Below are 22,447 nucleotides of genomic sequence, written 5' to 3'. Positions count from 1 at the left end.
AAATCTATACATCCATTTTCTATACCGCTTATCCTCACTAGGGTCGCAGGTATGCTGGAGCCTATCCCAAGAGGCGGGGTACACCCTGGACTGGTCACCAGCCAATCACAGGGCACATATAGACAAACAACCATTCACACTCACATTCATACCTATGGACAATTTGGAGTCGCCAATTAACCTAGCATGTTTTTGGAATGTGGGATTTTTGGAATACCAGAGTAGCCGGAGTAGTCGTAACATGAAAACTCCATACAGAGATGTCCACGCGGAGAATCGAACCCAGGTCTTCCTGTTCTCCTGACTGTGTGGCCGACATGCTAACCACTCGGCCACTCAAAGAGTCAAAAAGTTCGATATAGACTTCGGGTGTCCAAATTTTTAACACCAGAGATGCATTTACATTTTCTTTAATTTTCTTTTTTTTATTTTCTTTAATCAATTCATTTACATATGCAAAGTTGTTTTTTTTTGAAGTTACAGAAAAAAAACAGCTTGCATCTCAACTTTATTGGTGACTAAGCGTATTAATAGCATGAACTTTTTCTTGACACATTACACTTTCTTGCTAGTTTTTTCATTTTCCTTTTTAACTTTCTTCTCATTCATTTTTATGTTCCTTTAATGTCATGTCTTTAATTTCATAATATTTTGACATTATTATCATATTATAACTTTTACCCACCGTAATTTCATTAAAATTGCAACTTTATTTTTTGTTGTGTTTGTCATATTACAAGCATTTTTTTCTCTTTATTCTCTTTTTTTTCTCTTTTTTTTGTTTTCTTGTACATGTGCATTATTGAAGTTGCTGCACTGCATCATCATTTTAATAGTCTGCACTCTCATGAAGAGACAATACTACAACCACAATAATATACCGTACAAGTTGAATACTCTCACTAATGGAGCAATATTATCTTTATATTATCTTTATAAAGATAATGATTTTTTAATTCACTTTTTGTACTGGATCATACTGGCAATCTTACCAGATTGTATTGGTATACCTAAACGTGATTATTTAACATTCTGTAATTAATGCTCAATTTACTAGCCGCTAGGCCCATGCAGTAAGAGTAGATGCAAACCTGGGCCCAAAAATCCACCCTCTGAGTCACCCGCTGCAGTGCCATCATGTTGCCATGTTTTGCCATCATGCAGTAATTCATACATGAGTGATCATGAAAACACATGTCTGACCTCAGCCCCTTTGGACTGACAATGTGAGGACTGAAATCCTGCACTCAAAGGACACGCATGACCGCCAACTGCAGCAAAAAAAAAAAAAAACACACTTGGATGGATGTACATGTATGTGTATATTGTATTCTTCCATGTTATTTTTAAGTTAAAAGTCACTGCTGCTTGCATATCATCCATGTAAGGTGTAATGAAGTAACATCAACAGATGGCAATATAAAATAAGCCATGATGAAATAATGTATTTAGGGCTGTTGTTTATTCACTTGGTGGCTTCATTTTTGGTATTGATATTATTTACATGTGTTGTTGTGTTGTTTTTCCCTTTAATCCATGTATACTCTTGTCATTGCAGTAAAGCAACATAGAAATGTGCAAAGGTGCGTGTGTGTGTGTGTACTCTTCAGTCATGTTAAGCTTTCCTGATCAAATATACTGCACACAAGATTTCAAAATAAAAGTATGCTCTGTGGTTCTTACCTGGGGTGATTTCATCCTGGCTGTTTACCCGTTTTTATCACTATCTGATTTGAAGCTTCCCTGACAACAGCGCCTCTACCAGCTGACAGTGGAATTACACTCATCCAACATTTTCAGGTGTACAAAATGAGGAATTCCGGTCTGGCTTTTCAAAATATGAGTTTGTTTTTAAAAGAAAAGGCAGACATTTGCCAGTTTGCACTTACTAATATGTTGGTATGTTTAATAACATGGACAAAAGATTCAATACATTAGAGGGAAACAATACAATGAAATGTTGTTACCTTGATTTATGATATACATCACTTGAGTGTATATTGCTTCTCTTTAATGTGAAAACATTTGGACCTGACATTGAGACGGTTTTGTGCTAGTATAAAATAAATCGTCTACCTCTTTGACCACTGCATACAAAATTGAAAAGTTGTCAAAACATGCACCTGCTATTTTTTTCTGACACATACACCACAGGATTATTGAACCCCGTAGTTTGACCGTAAAATTTGAGCAAGATTGGTAGGAAAAACATGGCCGCCATCAAGCTGAGATGGAGTAAGACTAAATGAAGTCTGCTTTGTCCTATGTGTTTTTTAGTATGTTGAACTGTGCATTTATAAAGTGACGTTAGTTCATGCAATTTCATTTTGCGTGCTCAGAATGAACCATAAACCATGACCATGTAACATTCGAGTTGTTTTTATTTTTGATTAAATTGTATTTTTTTGTTTTTTTATATCACATTAAGAAGTTGATTTGGGGCGGCATGGCAGTCAAGTGGTTAGCGCGCAGACCTCACAGCTAGGAGACCAGGGTTCAATTCCACCCTCGGCCATCTCTGTGTGGAGTTTGCATGTTCTCCCCGTGGGTTTTCTCCTCCCACATTCCAAAAACATGCTAGGTTAATTGGAGACTCCAAATTGTCCATAGGTATGAATGTGAGTGTGAATGGTTGTTTGTCTATATGTGCCCTGAGATTGGCTAGTGACCAGTCCAGGGTGTACCCCGCCTCTCGCCCGAAGACAGCTGGGATAGGCTCCAGCACCCCCACGACCCTCGCGAGGAAAAGCGTCAGAAAATGAATGAATGAAAGAAGTTGATTTTAATTTAAATTTAATCAGAGTAAGTAAATTTATACAACAAATGGAATTTACCAATATAATTGCATTTGTGTTAGATTTCAACAAAATTAAAAAATAATAAGACTGCACAAAAGAGGAGATACCATTATTTTTTGGACTATCAGCTAACCAGTTAGCTTCCATGCTGGATATAGACCTTTCCTTACCATGGTTTTATTTTGGTGGGTGTTTCCGATGGCGTTCGCGCTTCTTGCGTGCAACCTGACACAAGCAGCTCGTCCTCGGCTGCCGCTGGCTGCTGCAGGCGTGCTATTGGAGGTAGCGGAGGGACCTCTGCGAAATGCCTGGTGCATGGCCCGGCCTCGTTCATTATTTCTGGTTCCTTTGCCTTTCTTTGCCCGCTGGTGGTCACAGCCCCGTGTTCGTAGGCACCATGCTCCGCGGCGGGCTGTCCTAGCTGCCTGAGCCGCCCCAGCAGCGGTTGCGGCGCTGTGCTGTGCCGGGGATGCGGCCTGCTTGTTAAAGCTCCCCCACCACAACCCCTCCAACCGTGATGGCTGATGATCAACAACAAGCTGACCAGAAGCCTGCCTCGGGACTCGGCTCTCTTCCAGCGCTGGTGCCGGGACTCCAGGGGCCTGAAGCGAACGCGTTGCAGTTTAAAATCAAGAATTCAATTTGGTAAGAATGGAAATGAAGCCAGCGTAGCTGCAGTGTTCTTTTTTTTTTGTTGCTAGCTCCGTCATTAGCGCATCTACTACCCGTGGACGAGCAGCACAAAGCGGTTGTGAATAAATTGACTTGACACGGAAATGAGACAACAGAGAAGGCAGGCTCCACTGCCTGCTGGCTCTTTGCGTATAAATACAACATTAGCATCGCCGTGTATCGTAGTAGTAGTAGCTTGCATCATTAGCATAGATCCACGGGAGGCCATGTTGCCGATGACAGTACACCCGTGGGGCTGATGACAGGTGTCACATCCCAGTGCAACATCTGCATCAAAACATCAGCAATTTTAATAGGCTCGACTGTCATCTAGAAGGCATTTGAAGTGATATCCATTGTGGTAGTAAGTGTAAATATTAACACTTATTGACCATACATTGCATTGTATTGGTTGCTTGTGTTGCTGTTGAACTGGCCTGCTTGTAACTGGGCATTTACCGGTTACCGATATACCACAGTATGTAAATGTTACAATTTAAAAAAAAACCCACTAAAATGTGGAGTGGAGGTCCAGTACGGCCACTTTGTAACGTGGATGTGGATGTAACGTAGTGTTATGTTTAAGCACATAACACTATTTAGGTACATTTTGGGCATGTTAACGTGAATATCATAACGTAACAATTCGCAAATGTCATTGTTTAATCGCTTGTACAACAAACAAACATATTGGTACTACATTAAGTTGCAGTTTAAAACGTATAATACACGACAAAACACTAATATAGCATATAATATAGCTAATATAGCATTATTAGGTAAACATTGTACTCACGTGAGTGATTCCTTTTAGAAGATTGACTCCATTTCCAGTAGGTTTCCTTGTTCCATACATGCGCAGTAGCGATACAGTAGGTGGCAACAGCTCGTCATTCCACCAGTACAGCCGCTGTTGTCATGGTTGTCGGTCGGCATATTACTCACGCAGAGCGTCACCAAATGTGGAGATGTGATTCAGAACGATACAAAAGCCAAGGATAAGCGGTATAAACCGTTAAACGCTGCACTTAAACACAAGTGACAACAACGAAGCAACAGTTGCTAACAACAATCACATGACCCGGAAACGGAAGTAAAACGTCCTGACGTAGGTAAATAAAATAATACAAATATAATAAATAAAAACTCATCATATACTCTTAACATTTTTGTTATAATGTATACTATTATTTATGTTGTGACTTTTTTGCCTATTATATAAGAAAATATTTATGATCTTATCTGCATTAGAACTGCAATTTATTTATTAATTCATTCATTTTCTACCGCTTATCCTCACAAGGGTCGCGGGCATGCTGGAGCCTATCCCAGCTGTCTTCAGGCGAGAGGCGGGGTACACCCTGGACTGGTCACAGCCAATCACAGGGCACATATAGACAAACAACCATTCACACTCACATTCATACCTATGGACAATTTGGAGTCGCCAATTAACCTAGCATGTTTTTGGAATGTTTATTTAGAATAAAATTTATTTTAAATAAATAAATTCATTTATTTATTTTAGAATACAACATGATTACAGTATGCAGCAGCACCCATGCAACATGATGTACTGTACCTTCAAATTGTTTCTTTAAATCCACATTTAGCTGCCTTTTGTGGACTTCATGCAAATAGTATTGATTTTTAAATTGCTTAACGTTGGCAACTGAAAGTGACATCCTTCCATCATTGGTTGTTACACTACATTCGTCACGTGTTACTTCGCGGCCTCGTTCAATGACGTTTTTAAAAAAATAATTAATCATTACTGCTGTTTTGTGGTGACCATGGCCTATTGTTCTTTGGAAAATATGCATATTTAAGTAAATTTTACATACTGGTGGCCTAATTTAAGCATTCTCAAGCATATAATGGCAGAATAACTACAATGCAAATAAAGATGTAGTACTCTACACTTGTCACTAGGTGTCATTAGTAACACAACCCATTGTACCTACTGTATTTGTATCGGTATCAGCCGATTTCACTCATGCATTGGTATCAGAGCATCCCTAGTTTTAACGATTGTACTGTTTTGTGCTATATAAATAAATTTGATCTTGACAACAAGGGCTACCGTTGCAGCTAAACATCAACTCCGAACTCCCAACGTCACTTTTGTCTCCGAGCACAAGTTTATTTATGTCTTGAATGGCTTACTTTCTCTGATTATATTTACTATTTTGGGTAATATTGGTGTAAAGTTGACTATAGAGGTATTATTTCATTTTTAGAGGGCTCTAAATGTTACAAGCCGTATTTAGAAGACTTTCTAATATTTATATTGCTTTATAAATAAGGAACCCTACTGTGGAAATTCATTTATGGTCGAGTCTGGAGCCAGTTGATGGTGATAGAAAAGGAATTACTGTACGAACAAAAGCACAGATAATGTTTGCTTGTGACATAAATGTTACATGAGTTTCATATGAACAAAATGTATGTTTTCTGCAATCCCATATATAACTAATGTGTGTATTTTGCTCTCTTTCATGCTGTAGCAAATCTGTACAATCAAAAGTGGACAGCATATTGGTGAGTATCACGCATAATGCTCTATATACAGTGGAACCTTAGAAATTGCTCCAACTCTGATTTATTCAGATGTCATTGAATATATATCATTGAGTAATTATATCATTGAGTATAGATATAATGGATAAACTAAAGTACCCAGTATATTAAAGACTTGATCTTACAATATTTACTGTAAATGCCACACATTAATTAGCTTGGTGTAGTTTGTTGGGAATGTAGGTGAGCGTCTTCCGCACACACACACACACACACACACACACACACACACACACACACACACACACACACAAACACACACCATCATATCAAAGCTACTTAAAATATATTTTTGTGTTATTTATTTTTTTTGGGGGGGGGGGGATCAGCAAGTGTGTCGGATGTTTGACAGATTCAGGTTGGCAGGATGAGTCCTTGTTAAGCACACAGACACCACAAATTGTGCTCAAGAGGGTTTATTTCCATTTAAACCTCCTTTTAAAAAGAAACCCTTCACCATCCTTCGTGCGGGACAAATTCATTCATTCATTTTTCATTTTTTACCGCTTATCCCCACAAGGGTGACGGGGGTGCTGGAGCCTATCCCAGCTGTCTTAAGGGGGAGAGGCGGGGTACACCCTGAACTGGTCACCAGCCAATCACAGGGCACATATAGACAAACAACCATTCACACTCGCATTCATACCTATGGACAATTTGGAGTCGCCAATTAACCTAGCATGTTTTTGGAATGTGGGAGGAAACCGGAGTACCCGGAAAAAACCCACGCATGCACGGGGAGAACATGCAAACTCCACACAGAGATGGCCGAGGGTGGAATCGAACTCGGGTTTCTTAGCTGTGTGGCCTGCGTGCAAAATGTGATGACACAGCACATTGAAAACTGCGTCTCTTGCACTCTTAAATGCATGAATTCCATTTCATCATCAAGGTATATCACCTTAGTGATGCAGACCAACCGACACGCCCCAACACTGGATTTTTTTTTTTACCAATGTAATAACATGACTCCACGCATGAAGACTCAAGGCGTGTCATTCACTCCCTGTAGTTTCCATTCCCTACTCATTGGCTGACATCTCCCCACCTCATTCATTCAAGTATCTGTTTCCCCCAGCAACAATGAGGCTAATTATGAAGGAAGAGGTAAGATGGATCCATTCTTAGAAACCAATTGGAGGTGGAGTTGATGTGAAGACAGCTGTGTCTTACTTCTGATGTGTTTTTTTTTGAAGCCACGTCCTCTTCAATAAGACCATTATTACAGCGGACGAATATATCATTGTTTTGTTTTAATGCAATATAAAATGTGAACGAATAATATAGGCATATGTTATTTACATTGTTTCATTCTAAACTATGGAATGGACTGAGTAAGACCCTCAAACAATGCACAACGATGAGCCAATTCAAGAAACAATACAAGCAGTTGATGTTTGATCTAAATACAAGGATGAAGAGTCTTGACCCAGTCATGATGTGCTATATATATCACTATATTGACACTTACTATGGTACCCATTATGTCATTGGATGGTCATATCACCTCCTACTTCCGTACCTGATAAAAAAAAAACTTAAAACTAACTTAAAAACTATATTAGGGCGCCACGGTGGTCGAGTGGTTAGCGCACAGACCTCACAGCTAGGAGACTAGGGTTCAATTCCACCCTCTGCCATCTCTGTGTGGAGTTTGCATGTTCTCCCCGTGCATTGCGTGGGTTTTCTCCAGGTACTCCGGTTTCCTCCCACATTCCCCAAAACATGCTAGGTTAATTAGCAACTCCAAATTCTCCATAGTAGGTATGAATGTGAGTGTGAATGGTTGTTTGTCTATATGTGCCCTGTGATTGGCTGGCGACCAGTACAGGGTGTATCCTGCCTCTCGCCCGAAGACAGCTGGGATAGGCTCCAGCACCCCCCGTGACCCTTGTGAGGAAAAGCGGTAGAAAATGAATGAATGAATGAATAAACTCTATTAGGAAAGCAGGAAGTGAACAAATGTAACAGTTACTGATTGTAAAAGTACCAGATTTGAGGGGTAGGATTTAATAAGCTTTGCTTCTTCCTACTCCTTTTGGACATGTGGAACTGTGAACTGATTATGTGATGCATTCAATTGTAATCTGATGCATGTTCAAATGAAATAAAACCATTACCAAGTGATCAGGTGAGGGGAAAAATAAAGGTTACCGAATGCTTAAAATGGACCCACACATTGTAGCCAATAAAAATAATAATAGTGGTATGATATTAAATATACAGTATATAAAATGTCCATAAAGAGAGAACACTATATGGATACTAACTGGAGTCCGCACATTGACTGGCTGACTTAGATATCTGGTGAGATATGATGAGGTATTGCATGACATCATGGAAGACAAGCGCTTCAGACACTGGGGCATTCAACCCAAAGGTTCCACTGGACAGACAAAAATATATCATATCATGAAGCATAAATCTATGGATTTACTTCTTGTCACCTTTTATTTCTGCAGCAAGATGTTGAGAAGTTTACAGACATCGAAAAGCTCTACCTCTACCTTAAGTTGCCTTCGGGTCCCAGCAGTGGCAATGATAAAAGGTACTCAACTACTTCTGTTACACACACACACACACACACACACATACACTTGATTCAAGGCTTCCATTTTTCTTGCTGATCCTTCCTTGTCTCGCACATGACTGCTTTTCTCATTGCATTTTTGGCACGGTTGTCTCATTCCTTGTCAACAAAACGATCCGCTGCTACATCCCAGACACTCTTTTTAAAGTCTGTCAAATTCTCAAAAGACAAAATCTCAATTCTATATTTTGGTCTGATCTGCTTTGTGATATTGTTGGGGGTGAAATCATCACACGTTCATGCCAGCTGTGTTACTGACTTATCATTATGACTAAAAACACTGATTATATGTAGATTTTTGCTATACCTAGCTGTCTGTGTTTCATTTGTTTCCCCATATCTATTCATCACCCCAACCCCCAAATTGTGCCCAATTGGACTGAGAATGAGAGGGGGTCCTCCACTCCTGGATTATGGTATTCAAGTTTCTGTCTTAACAAGAAAATGATGCGCCCCCCCGCCCGTGGAGGACACCGTTTCACATGTTTGCTTTCTCCTCTTGCACCGTGACAGCGATCAGAGTTCCATGTCATCGAGTCGCACTCAACAGATGTATGCGTTCAATTGGATACGGAATCACCTAGAAGAGCACCCGGAGACGTCACTCCCCAAACAGGAGGTCTACGATGAATACAAGTGAGTATGGATTACATTCGGGTACTACTTGATGTCAGTTTTTTATTACTTTGTTTTCCATTGTCTTGGCAAATGCAAGACAACTAGTACACTAGCGTCATTATTTTAATTAGTTTATTTCGACATGCTATTTGTCATGTTTTTTATGTCAGATTTTAGCTACTGAAAAAGTAATTTTGGTTGAATATAGATAGTATTATTATTATTAATATTATTGTTTCGTGCTAAATGTATCATTACAGTCAGCATTAGTGTCTAATTTGAAGTATGTGGCTCATAAGAAGATTCGGTGACTTTTGGCCAATTAATTAATTAATGATGAACATAATAATCAATAGCGAAGAATTTCTAGTATTTATCAGTTTCCTTGTTGATTAATTAATTATGTTTGGAAGCAATTGAGGCAAAATGGAGTGCAGTACTTGGCTGCAACCAGCAAAGGCGCTATTGATTTAGTATTAAACTGTTTGCAATATACTGTAAATAAAAATATTGTGAAATCAGCTAGTATTAGGAAGTGGCGTTACAGCCATGCTTTATATAATTTCTCTGATTTTTTTTTTTTACATTAAAATTTACAATTAATTAAAAAAATGTTTACTGTAGCCTAGTAAATTCTACTTGTGTTTAACATCATCATCTAATGGAATATTCTAATATTCTGCTTTTTCGTAGGAGCTATTGTGACAATCTCGGTTACAATCCACTGAGTGCAGCCGACTTTGGGAAAATCATGAAAAATGTCTTTCCCAACATGAAGGCACGTCGACTTGGGATGAGAGGAAAATCCAAATATCCTTTTAAAAGACACTTTTTAGAATGAGCTAATCTATTTATTACATGAAGTATCAATGAAAAACCAACATAATTATTGAGTCTCCAAATTTTTAATAAATTTTGATGAATAAGTGTCGGAAAAATTGCTTCCCAAGTATATCAAATACATTTCAATTAAGAATTCAAACAAATTAATATTTGTTTTGGGGTGATGCTGGGCTCAAGTAAACAATTATTAAATTTGTCCACCAGGGGGCGGTAATGCCCTAATGTTTGTCAAATATTCTGCATTGTGTCCAGCACAAAAACACTTTCTTTTCTTAATTATCTTTCACCTCATGAGCTAATATTTTGCAGTAGAATTTGTACAAACAGTTTCTAAAGCTAAAGCTGATAGTAATAACAAACCTTAAAAACTAAGACATGGTAGAAAGAAGAAATTGTAATTGTGGGGTAGCTTGAAAAAAGTAAATAAGTGTTTGGTTTGTTGTCGTATTAAACGGCTTTCTATTTTAACTAGTGTATTTTTGGTTCATTTTCTTTGTAGGTCAAAGCATGCTTGAAGTGCTTGAAGAAGACAAAAAAAGAATGCAGTACAGAGACTATTGCACAAAAGGATTTAACAGGATTCAAAGCCTGGCTTTGTATTTTAACTCTTTTTCCACACAGGAACTATTTTACAAGCCTTAACTCCTTCCTACATATTGTTATAGCGGGTTAAGGAAGAAAGCTTTCGTTCACATGCCATCATTACCTAACCTGGATCTGCAGAAATCAGGCGATGGGGTACGTTCTTGCTGCATGAAGCGCAATTGTGTCTACCAACTAACACTAACCCGCCCTCCTCCCATCTCAGTGTGAATTGATGGAGCCGGCGGGCCAGTCCCCGAGCGCTGAGGATGAAATGAGGTCCGCAGCCTGCGGTCTGGTATGCGAATGGGCTCAAAAGGTCCTGAGCCGGCAGTTCGACAATGTAGAGGATCTGGCACGCTTCCTGCTCAACAGTCACTACATCGGTACCAAGTCCATGGCTGCGCTCACTGTTATGACGGGAACACCCACGACAGGTAAAGTTGATCACACCTACTGGTGGGAATGAATAAGGAATACTTGTGTCCTTTTCGCATGACCATGAGAATCCTAATAGGGGATCTATTATGCTCATTTTTTGACCCTTTGTTTTGAGTTGTGGACTTCTATAACTCATGAAAATAGATGGTAATGGTTATGGTTTTATTTTATTTGAACATGCATCAGATTACCATTGAATGCATCACATAATCAGTTCACAGTTCCACATGTCCAAAAGGAGTAGGAAGAAGCAAAGCTTATTAAATCCTACCCCTCCATCTGGTACTTTTACAATCAGTAACTGTTACATTTGTTCACTTCCTGCTTTCCTAATATAGTTTAAGTTTTTGGGGTTTTTTTTGTATTTTTTGTACCGAATTACAAGGTGATATGATCATCCAATGACATAATGGGTACCATAGTACGTGTCAATATAGTGATATATATAGCACATCATGACTGGTTCAAGACTCTTCATCCTTGTATTTAGCAAACATCAACTGCTTGTATTGTTTCTTGAATTGGCTCATCGTTGTGCATTGTTTGAGGGTCTTACTCAATCCATTCCATAGTTTGATTCCACATACTGAAATGCTATGGCTTTTTAACGTAGTCCTAGCATATAAGTGTTTCAAATGTAGTTCTTCCCTGAGATCATATTTCTCCTCTCTTGTAGAGAAGTATTGAATGACATTTTAAGGTAATTGGTTATTTTTTACCTTTATGCATTATTTTAACTGTTTGAAGATTAACTATATCAGCAAGTTGAAGTATTTGTCATTTTAGAAATAAGGAGTTAGGCGGCATTATGAATTATCTTTACTGACCTTTTTTGCAGTACATTTAGCAAGTGAAGATTGCTTTTATAGTTATTACCCCATATTTCCACACAATAAGTAGGATATGGTAGAACCAGAGAGCAATAAAGAGTGTGGAGTGTTCAATATTTAAATATTTTAGGCCACCTTATGTTGTATATTTGTAATATGAGGTTTACAGCTCATAGTTTTATCTATTGTGATTTCCAGAAATTTATTTTCCTTCACCCTTTCAATGTCTACAATGTCTATTTGTATTTGCTGGTGTGTGTCTTTTCTGCTGTTACCAAACAGCATGATTTGAGTTTTACTTAGGTTAAAAAAAAATGTTTCCATTTCTTTCCCAGGCATGAAGACACCTACCCCTGCCTCAGCATTTGTCCCCACAGCCGAGGCAAACTCCTTCCAGCCCCAGGTGAAGACCCTGCCCTCCCCCTCTGTCGATGCAAAGCAGCAACTGCAGCGGAAGATCCAGAAGAAACAGCAGGAGCAGAAGCTCCACTCTCCTTTACCCAGCGAGGCCCAAGTCAAACGAACGGAGGCCAGCACCCCTGGCCCAACCATCCCCTCCGGCAGCCCTGCTCTCTTGTCCCCTCAGCCCACTATAGGCATCGTAGTAGCAGCTGTTCCCAGCCCAGTCACGGTATGTAGCATTGAGAATGCTTACTGTTTTTCTGCACATTAATATATTTTATTTATTTTTGTATGTCAATGCTGTTCACCCAGGTACAGAGAAGCAGGCAGCTAATGACCTCTCCGAGCCCCGTCGGGACAACCGAGGGGAAAGTGTTGCCTGTCAACTTCCAAGTGGTCGCGCAGTCCCTTAAACAGTCTCCCAAAACCCCACAGAATGTCCCAGCTAGTCCTGTGGGAGCACGGCACGGTACCAGGTACGCTCAAATCCTGCCGAAGCCCTCCGCCACCAGTGCCATCACACTTCGTTCCCCTCCCACTTTGCTCATCACCAACAGCCCCATAAAAACTGTGATGCCCACTCCCCACGTCAGCTCGGTCAATGTGGTCAAGATGGCCATCGCTTTGGCTCCCAGCAGCAGCAGTAGTAACAGCAGCAGTACCGCCGTGCGCCCCGCCTCCGCCGGAATGGGCACCCTGTCCGCCTTAGATGAGTCCCAGCAGTCGCTTGGTGCGAGTGTGGCTGCCACAGTCAGACCCAGCATCTCCAGTTTGACCCCGTCCAGTGACATCAAGGCGGCATCTGATAATAACAACGACAACAGCGCCACCATTACTGTGGAGAAGACTGCGTCCACTGAGGAGAGAGTGGCCAAGTTCCGTGCGGCCAGTGAGCCCAGTTTCTCTGTCAAGTGTTCGCCAGGACCCGACAAGGTCTCGAGGTTAAAGAGCGACTCGGCATCCCCTCCGACCTCAGTAACTGTAGCTGGGAATCAAGACAGCAATAACAGTAACTGCCATGACAGCACCTTTTACCTGACTGTTGATACTCACAACTCCAGTGGCAACATGTCATCTATCAGTATTCCAACTCCAAAAGACCCCTGCCCAGACGCCAAGAGTCCCAGGAAGCGCACAGGCCCTACCGCCGAGTCCCATATAATTCCCGTGAAGCGAGTTTTTATATCACAGCAGTCATTGGCTGCATCTGACAATCCCAAACCTGGACTGAGCGCCGCAGTAAAAAGGATCCCACGACCGGGAACCCCAGCCAGACCCGAGAGCGCCCCCTGCAAAGTGACTGTGAAACACACCCCTGGCTGCCCCACACACATCCTGGCGCTCTCCGACTCACCCATCACCCACACAGAGGGCACTCTGACTGTTGTCAAACCGCAGGCCTTGTTGGTGAAACGGGACGATCGCTCCCTCGGCGCCGACGCCAGCAGCGGAGCGTCTGGAACGTCGGAGCAGGTCTTGTTGCAGCAGATCACCGCCGACACGCGCGTCAACTCAGGAGCACACGATGCCTCTGTGATGAGTGAACTAAAGAGCACAATATGGGAGGAGGGTCAGCTTGACGAGCTTCACAAGCAGGCGTTCGCTCAGCAGATACCAGCAGAACACAAGCAGGCCACCACAGACCAGATTTCTATTATCACGCAACCCCCCGACACCCCGGGACAACTGGCTCTCGCACAGGAAATGGTTGAATTTGCTGGTTCTCAGCCTAGCATGGACTACTTCCCCTTCAACGATGACGACATGACGCAGGACAGCATCGTGGAGGAGCTCGTCCAAATGGAGGAGCAGATGAAGCTGAAGGGTTTGTTTGGCAGTTGCGTGGACGCGTCCCTTCAAGGTCAAACGTCCGGGAGCCAGGGTTCCGTGCTCAACGCTCACCAAGCCGGCGCTTCTTTCTACCACTCTTCCCACAGCAGCACCACTCCAGTACAGACTCCCACTCCGACACCTACACCAACCCCGACGCCCACTCCTACCTCTGAGATGACCCTCGGCCACAGCTTAACAAGAGAGAGCCCCTGTTCCCGCTTGGCGCCCGTCACTCCTGTAGACGGCGCGCTGGGTCGCCACACGCCCATCAGTACCCCTCTGTCCAACTGCAGCAGCAGCGTGCCCCCGAGTCCGGTGGAGTGCAGAAACCCTTTTGCGTTCACGCCCATCAACTCCAGCATCACCGGTTACCATGACGCCAGTATTGTCTCCAGTAGTCCCGTCAAGCCGATGCAAAGGCCCATGGCGACGCACCCCGACAAGGCCAAACTGGAGTGGATCAACAACCGCTACAACAGCAATTCAGGAGGTCCGTTGTCGAACCACAGCATCGGTATCTTACCCAGCTACCAGGATCTGGTCGACGACCAGTTTCGTAAACCGCATGCGTTTGCAATTCCGGGACAGTCATTCCAACCCCAGTCGAGGCCAGAATCGGCACATTTTGGCCGTTTGACGCCCATCTCCCCTGTGCAGCAGCAACCGCCGCCGCCACAGCAGCAGCAAGTAGCTGTTGTGACCACTCCCACTAAACAGGAGAGCTTCGCCGTGCCGGCGCCGTTAGACAACAAGGCATCAACATCCTTGGCGTCTAGTACTTTCCGTTGCCGCAGTGTCAGCCCCGCTATCCGCCAGAGGAACTTCAGCGGGAACACGGGCCCTCAGACCACCGCCACTAATACCTCCACCACCACCGCCACCACACAAGCGGTCGTGTCGCCCTTTAACTCGCCCATCACCTCCGAAGTGCTCAGCATCCTGTCCAACAGCCAGACGGTCAGCACCGTCCACAGCATGGTCCAACGCAGCCAGTCCGTGCCTCTGAGCATCATGATGCAGAGCGAGATGCTGCCCGTGCAGGGCGCCAGCAACGCCACCAAAATCACCAACGTCCTTCTCAGCAAGATGGAGGCGGACGGAGACGATTCTGTGCGAGGCCTGGGGATAAACAACCTTCCGTCTAACTACACGGCGCGTATGAACCTCACGCAGATTCTGGAGACAACTCCGGCCTTCGCCGTGGGAACGCCGCATGAGACGCAGCTGCCGGTTAACTCCAGCCCGCCTGCCTTTGAGCTGCAGCAGCACGGTTACCTCGCCAGCACCGGCGGGGATCAAGTCAGCTTCACCACCGGGGCCAGCCAAGCACAAGAGGGCGGCGGCGGCGGCGGCGGCGGCGGCGGCGAACCGGACCAGGAGATTCCCGTGCAGACGCAGCCGCCACTCCTCCTCCAGAGCACACATCAGCAGGAAGCGGAGGACGAGCAGCAGCAGCTGGACTTCAACAACACTGTCAAGGACTTGCTGGGGGACGACACCCTCAACCCCAGCTCTCAACTGGTGGGCCAGGTCGCCTCCGAACTCAACGCTGTGGCGTCCGATTTTTCAAACGACATCCGACTGACCACAGATCTTTCCAGTAGCATCACTGACCTTAACACGTTGGACCCGAATCTGCTCTTCGATCCCAACCAGCAGCAGGAACAATATGAAGACTCGACACTGGAAGAACTGAAGAACGACCCGCTTTTTCAGCAGATATGCAGTGATACTGTGAACTCTGGCTTCGACTGGCTGGAGAGCAAAGACCAGCCGACTACAGTCGAGATGCTGGGCTGATCTTGAACGTTTTTATTCTCTACCACTTCTGTTTCCGTGTCCGTTCGTTTTGGTTGCGTAACTAAGTATATCCGTTTGGAGAACCACAGTTTGTTGGGATGTCTGGACTTTTTGCCATTCTGCCGTTTTGCCGTTCTGTTTTTGAAAAGTGCCAGGCTTACCAGGAAATATCCCCCCCTCCCTTTGCTGATGTTACCTTCTTTGCTCATCTGTCACTTCCACCACTTGACTCCCTCGTTGTCTGCAATCAGAAATGAATTTGCTGTGTCAGCATGAAGTTACAAAGAATCTGTGAGCATTAAGGGAAAAAACATCATCTTCCATGTTAGAAACGGTCAATAATGCAATAGTTATATTGAACGAAAGTGAGAATTAGAGGGAATTTTCAGTGTGTGTGCACTTCAACCAAATGTAGATAACAATAGGGGGTAGTGTAGATTCTTGGATGTTGGCCTGCCATATCAAATTATTAAAAAAAAAAAAAGGGGTAGCAACTCGGGCTGCCAGGTGCTGAATTTCTGACACATTCTTTGTACTTTAATCACAAAATCAGTGGCGACTGATTGACACCTGAGCATTTTTGTTTTCTTAAACTTGTACTGTTGAATAGAAAAAGAGGAGAGGGTGATTTATTTCAGGCCAACTTGTCGGACTAAACATTGAAAAGGAATCAAACAACTGGCTGCCTTATTCACTTCAGTCCAAGGCCTTACACCATCTCTAGAGAGACTGTATATAGCAAAAAAATGTTAAGTCTTTTGTCATATCAAAGCAGCGTTATTGTCATATAAGGTCTGGTCCAGGCTGCTGGTGACTTAACACCGCATTTAGAGCAATTTGATATCCTGTCATTTCACAGAACAGAGCCCATGGCAGGCACGCTTTACGTCATGAGAACTTTTTTTTTTTTTTTGCATGTTTGGATAAAAATGGTGTGGAGAAGGCTTAGTGATATTAACAACATTGACGTCACCTTGAATGAAATGTGCAATCTAGGCTCATTTCCATACCAAATATTAAGAAAAATGAGATTATTACACATAGTCACTCCAAACAAGGAAAGAGAATTGATTCTTTATTGCATCTAAAGAAGAAAGGATTAAGTTACATAAATTCTATGTACAGTATGTATATTAGGGAAGTGGTCTCAGTCCAAGTAGGTAACCACGGACCTGCAAAAGCATGTTGAAACCATCACTATTATGTGATACAGTAGGAGGCTTACTTGAGTTTTTGGCAATTGTCAGTGTTGTACAAGTCATGTTAAAGCTCCATTTGTAAATAGGATAGATACATAGGGATTTGATGTATCCGGACACTATATTATGGCCATTATTATAGCTAAGTATGTGTCATTTAAAAGAGACAAAAAAAATAAAAATAAGCTTAAGATGTATAGTCGGCAAGATACTGTATGTTGTGTGTTACATTTCTGGCTTAGCGTGTCGTAAAAAGTAATGCTGTCTGGTCTTGGCTTGCTGATTTTTATTTGACATTTTCAAGAAGCAGAAGGTGTACATGATTTGAGCAGGACAGAAAAAAAATTGTGATACTGTTAGCTGGTTGCAATTTTTTTTTGTGACAAAGCCTTTCAGCAGACACTGGATTAAAAAAAAAAAAAATTACTCAACAAACTTTGGAGGTTCAACATTATTGCACTAAATTTTTACGACACAAGCCACGTCTTATTGGACAAATGTAATGATGGACGCCCGCAACATAAAAAAAAATATTTTTTATGACAAGGTAAGGAAATTAAGTGTCCGAAAATGACTAATTGTCTTGTAGCAAAATGTGCATTAATCTCAGTGAGATACACATTTCTTACACGTTCTCATACATGAGAATATGAGGCATTGAAGGGGTGGAAGTGGGGAAAAAAAAAAGTTCAAGTGTAACCTTTAAAAACCAACATGCCCCTTGTGTTGATAAATGATTGTACACGCGCATGTGTGATGTCTTTTGTTGTACTTGATATATTCTCGGTGACCACTGTCTGCTGTGATGTGGGCAGGTTCTGTTAACCAGACGGGCAGTGCCAGTTTTGTCAGCTACTTCTGTCGTTTGCTGTTTACTAAGTTAACATTGTTCTCGTTTTATGTTGATGACTGTTGATTTTACATATGTCGCAGTTTGTGAAATACCTTTTTTTTCTTGTGTTTTTTTTTGTCATAAAGGCACTGATATTTGAATTCTAATGAAGGAAAATGCACCTCTGTTGAGCTCCATCAAGCAGTAATTTCACCTTTGACTGACCCCGGAACCAACTCTTGTTTTTGACTATTTTATTCATTTATACCAGTAGAAGAAGAAAAAAAAATACCCTCCTCTGTGATGTTGTCTGGTGTACTGCTTAATGTACAATAGCTTGTTAATATTGCAAACGCGTTGTTTCTTTTTCTTTTTTTTTTTTTTCAATGGAAAGTACTCACTGGTGAGATTTTTAAAGTGGTTTTAAAAGCCAATAAACTTTTTTTAAAGAATGCATTTAGGTGTTTTGGGTGGTTTATGTATTGTATATTTTAATGAGATCCAACATAAGAGGCCGTAATAGAGAAAACATTTAACAATCTTGCTAAAAGTAAAACCTTTCAATTTGTGTCTTACCACAAGGATAAAGGCCATCAGTTCTAAGGTCAACTGGATGCAGGCCCCTCCTGGAACAAAAAAAAATGCAACCAATCAGAGCTCAGTCCACTGCTCCTCTCCTCTGCTTTCCCAGGCTCTGGTGTTATTCATAACATGTTAATGACCTTAACCCGTATTGATCACAGAGAGCCAAGTAGCTCGACCTTCATTATGTAGAGTGCAGCGCTGACCACCCCCACACCACAACGTTGGGTAGCATGAGTCGACAAATTCTATATATTGTATATAAAATACACACAGTGCTATGAAAAAGTGTTTGCCCCCTTCCTGATTTCTTTTTTTTTTACATGTTTATCACATTTAAATGTTTCAGATCATTTAACAAATGTAAATATTAGTCAATGACAACACAACTGAACACAAAATGCTGTTTTTAAATGAAACTTATTAATATTAAGGTACAAAAAAATAATCTAAAGCTACATAGTGTACCCCAATGTCAAAAAGTGATTGCCCTCATGAGCCTAATAACAGGTTGGGCCATCCTTAGCAGCAACAACTGCAATCAAGCTTTTATGATAACTTGCAATGAGTCTCTTACAGCGCTGTGGAGGATTGCAGAATTGTTGTCATTCAGCCACATTGGAGGCTTTTTCGGCATGAAGTGCCTTTTTAAGGTCATGACACAGCATCTCAATAGGATTCAGGTCCGAACTTGGACCAGGCCATTCCATAGTCTTTGTTTTGTTTTTCTTCAGCCATTCAGAGGTGGACTTGCTGGTGTGTTTGGATCATTGTCCTGCTGCAGAACCCAAGTTGCGTTTCAGCTTGAGGTCACAAATGGATCTCATTAGATATAATAATTCATTCATTCATTCATTTTCAACCGCTTATCCTCACAAGGGTCGCGGGGGGTGCTGGAGCCTATCCCAGCTGTCTTCGGGCCAGAGGCGGTTTACACCCTGGACTGGTGGCCAGCCAATCACAGGGCACATATAGACAAACAACCATTCACACTCACATTCATACCTATGGACAATTTGGAGTCACCAGTTAACCTAGCATGTTTTTGGAATGTGGGAGGAAACCGGAGTACCCGGAGAAAACCCACGCATGCACGGGGAGAACATGCAAACATCCACAGAGATGGCAGAGGGTGGAATTGAACCCAGGTCTCCTAGCTGTGAGGTCTGCGCGCTAACCACACGATCGCCGTGCAGCCCTCGATATAATAATATGTAGCTATAATATGTGTGTGAAAGAAAGGGACCCAAGTGGAAGAGTGAGGTTACAGGGAGTAGAGATACAGAAGGTGGAGAATTTTAAGTACTTGTGGTCAAAAATTCAGAACAATGGAATAGTGAAAAGGAGGTGATCCTGGTGATCCACTGGCGGCATGGAAATTTCGGTGAAATCGACAGCCGTATCGGCTAGCGTCTGAATCCTTCCTTCTCAGGGTATAGTCTATGGCTGCTGATTGGCCGGTGAGACGACAAACCAGCCCTCCTCTTGTCCTTCTGGTGTTCACGATGTCAATGAGGCCGTCTAGTGACGTAATGTCGGTTTTATTCCATCAAAAGTGTCCAAAAAGGGTAAAATACAAACAAGGTAGCAAAAGGGAAAAACAAAAGCACAGCTAACGTTGCAGATGTGTTTATTGCACGTTGTATTTTTTACACATAATTGAAGAGATAGCTTCCACGTAGTTCATGCACTGTCACGTTTACTAGCTGCAGAAGCACTCCACCCCAGGCCTCACCATCCTCACCCCTCTGCTGGTTCCGGGTCCGGTGGGCCGACAGCACCATGCTCAGGACCAGGCCCTGAAACTGATCCTGAGTCAGCGGGCGCCTCGGCTGAGTCTTCAGCGTGGTCACCATCTGCTCCATGGAGCTCAGACTCCTGGGAATGTTGTCATTGATGTGAGTCAGGAAGGATCGCCCCGTCCTCATTGATGCCATCTCCTCATCCAGGAGGACAATGTTGTTGTCCTGGTTGAGTTCCACTCCACCCAACAAAAACTGCAGAAGGGATAAAGAAAAAAATATTGTTAAATAAGTCAAGGGGATGTTGTGATTTATTTTCACTGAGCTGTGGCATGCATCGTACCTCAAACATCAGGTTTGCATCAAAAACTGACGGGCTGTTTGGATTTGTGCCTGTAGCCACATCTGAAGCACAAAAATACAACACTTTTTGCAGAATTGAAAATCAAAGAAATCAAAGTTTTATAACAGATCACAAATGCAAAAGTGCATGCATAAAACCTGGCACTTCACATTGTTGTCATACACTCAAAAAATAAACGTTTAGCCTCAACAAAAAAAAATCAACGCAACAGTTTCCATTAGTCTTTCTTAGTTATGACAACTTAATTTGAAATTGCTTTGAACCAACAAACAATATTGCATTGCACAAATTAGCTTTTCCTCTTCACTCAAAGCTTATTTTAAGTAATGCTTACTGAATAATTGTTGTCATAAGGACAAGTTCGGAACTCAAAGAAATATGTTAAGTCAACTGACTTGTTGTCTACTTAATTATAATAACAATGCACACAACTTTTTAAGTAGCAGTAACTTAATATATATATATATATTATATACTATATGTGTGTGTGTGTGTGTATATATATTATGTTACCAAGCTAATTTTATTAAGTCATGGCAACCTGAATTTTGTTTTAAGCTAACCAACAATTAAATTTGAGTGTATATGACATTGTAAATTAATTTCATGTAATAGCCAACATTATTATTCGAACATAACTTAAAAAATAAAGTTAGCAAAAGTTTATCTAAATCAATTAATTACATTTTTTTACATTGCATTCATGTATAAAATCAAGTGGTGTCAACAGATACAGAATTACTTTTTAGAGTGTATTAAACCAATCACTGCCATGCAAAGTCAAGCAAAAGTCTTCAGTGTCGATGCATGCAGTTTTGTCACAAGTCCAACTTACCCTGCAGTGCTTGCTCAAACCAAAGCCACAAAATGATCACCTGCCACGTTCTCAATCCCAGTTGGACCTCCATTTTTCAGTGAGGACATCTACATTACTGCATCCTTCTCCCTGCTTCCACTGTCCACTCCTGAAGCCAGGCAGAGACAACTCAGTCGGAATACTGCACATTCTTTTCCTCTCTGGAAAAAGGAATTCAAAGCCAGATGGCTTTTATGTGAAGCAGTGATGTTTCTGATTCAGACTTTTTATATCCCAAGTGTTCAGACCTTTCAGTGAGAAATAATTCATTGCCCCTGCTGAAGTAATTAGTGGCAGGACTAACCCCACTTGACTTGCTTTCAAACTCCTCAGCTAATTGTTATGTTAGTTAATATTGTCCTCATTTATTTCCAAATATTCATATATAATTATTCAAAATTAATGTTAAACATAAGAATTTACCTATGTTGTACATATGACTGTTTATTAGGAAAATTCCATATTCCCAAATCCAGAGTGCCAAATATTCACCTGTTTTCTTCTGAACTGAAGATATTATATGAATCACTGAAGCTGATAATCGAAAACAGACAAGCAGTGAAAACCTTTCATACATTGGAGAACGTTCTAAAAACAATTCATATGAAGAACAGGCTTAAGTGACATGTTTTCTATTGTTTTTATATTTGTTGTTCTTATTTTCAAGCAATATCCCTCGCACATTCCTTTCTTTGTTATTTACTTTTTCTTATTTATGTTGATATTGTTTTGTAGAATTGCACTTTTATGTTCCTGTAATTCTGCTTATACTTTGTACAATTAAAGTTTGTAATAAAATATAAATTAAAAAAACAAAAAAAAAACTTGTCCGTAATGCAAAAATCTGTTAGTTAATATTGTCCTCATTTATTTCTAAATATTC

At 41.6% G+C, this 22,447-nt stretch overlaps 2 protein-coding genes across 4 annotated transcripts; one reads left to right on the top strand and one right to left on the bottom strand.

Annotated features, from left to right (window-relative positions):
* Window positions 1-3,027: 3,027 nt before the first annotated feature.
* On the top strand, window positions 3,028-18,373 carry LOC131130825 (DNA-binding protein RFX7). 3 transcript variants are annotated; one of them, XM_058074865.1, is made up of 10 exons: window positions 3,028-3,443; window positions 5,978-6,011; window positions 8,513-8,598; window positions 8,970-9,056; window positions 9,154-9,276; window positions 9,952-10,072; window positions 10,759-10,839; window positions 10,910-11,120; window positions 12,290-12,585; window positions 12,669-18,373. In XM_058074865.1, the coding sequence occupies exons 1-10, from the start codon at window positions 3,316-3,318 to the stop codon at window positions 15,987-15,989; spliced, it is 4,488 nt and encodes a 1,495-aa protein (XP_057930848.1). In that variant the 5' UTR covers window positions 3,028-3,315; the 3' UTR covers window positions 15,990-18,373. The 3 variants fall into 3 exon arrangements, with proteins under 3 accessions (XP_057930848.1, XP_057930849.1, XP_057930851.1); XM_058074866.1 differs by having other exon boundaries at window positions 8,513-8,599; window positions 9,019-9,056; XM_058074868.1 differs by lacking the exon at window positions 8,970-9,056.
* On the bottom strand, window positions 16,202-21,674 carry LOC131131446 (protein FAM180A). Its single transcript, XM_058076160.1, has 4 exons — window positions 21,544-21,674; window positions 20,688-20,749; window positions 20,338-20,599; window positions 16,202-16,230 (listed from the first exon to the last, which is right to left on the bottom strand). The coding sequence occupies exons 1-4, from the start codon at window positions 21,614-21,616 to the stop codon at window positions 16,202-16,204; spliced, it is 426 nt and encodes a 141-aa protein (XP_057932143.1). The 5' UTR covers window positions 21,617-21,674.
* Window positions 21,675-22,447: the final 773 nt, after the last annotated feature.

This window comes from Doryrhamphus excisus, chromosome 6 (genome assembly GCF_030265055.1).
Source record: "Doryrhamphus excisus isolate RoL2022-K1 chromosome 6, RoL_Dexc_1.0, whole genome shotgun sequence".
In the NCBI taxonomy this organism is placed as follows: domain Eukaryota; kingdom Metazoa; phylum Chordata; class Actinopteri; order Syngnathiformes; family Syngnathidae; genus Doryrhamphus; species Doryrhamphus excisus.
This window is presented reverse-complemented; position numbering and strand designations above follow the sequence as displayed.

Excerpts from the sequence above, each read along its gene's own strand:
- LOC131130825 (XM_058074865.1), top strand. The coding sequence starts at position 3,316 with ATGGCTGATGATCAACAACAAGCTGACCAGAAGCCTGCCTCGGGACTC. Across the intron at positions 9,057-9,153 it reads TCCTCCACTCCTGGATTATG|CGATCAGAGTTCCATGTCAT; the intron begins GTATTCAAGTTT and ends GCACCGTGACAG. Across the intron at positions 11,121-12,289 it reads GACGGGAACACCCACGACAG|GCATGAAGACACCTACCCCT; the intron begins GTAAAGTTGATC and ends TTTCTTTCCCAG.
- LOC131131446 (XM_058076160.1), bottom strand. The coding sequence starts at position 21,616 with ATGGAGGTCCAACTGGGATTGAGAACGTGGCAGGTGATCATTTTGTGG. Across the intron at positions 20,600-20,687 it reads ATGCAAACCTGATGTTTGAG|TTTTTGTTGGGTGGAGTGGA; the intron begins GTACGATGCATG and ends TCCCTTCTGCAG. Across the intron at positions 16,231-20,337 it reads CCAGCAGAGGGGTGAGGATG|ACAACGAGGGAGTCAAGTGG; the intron begins GTGAGGCCTGGG and ends TTCTGATTGCAG.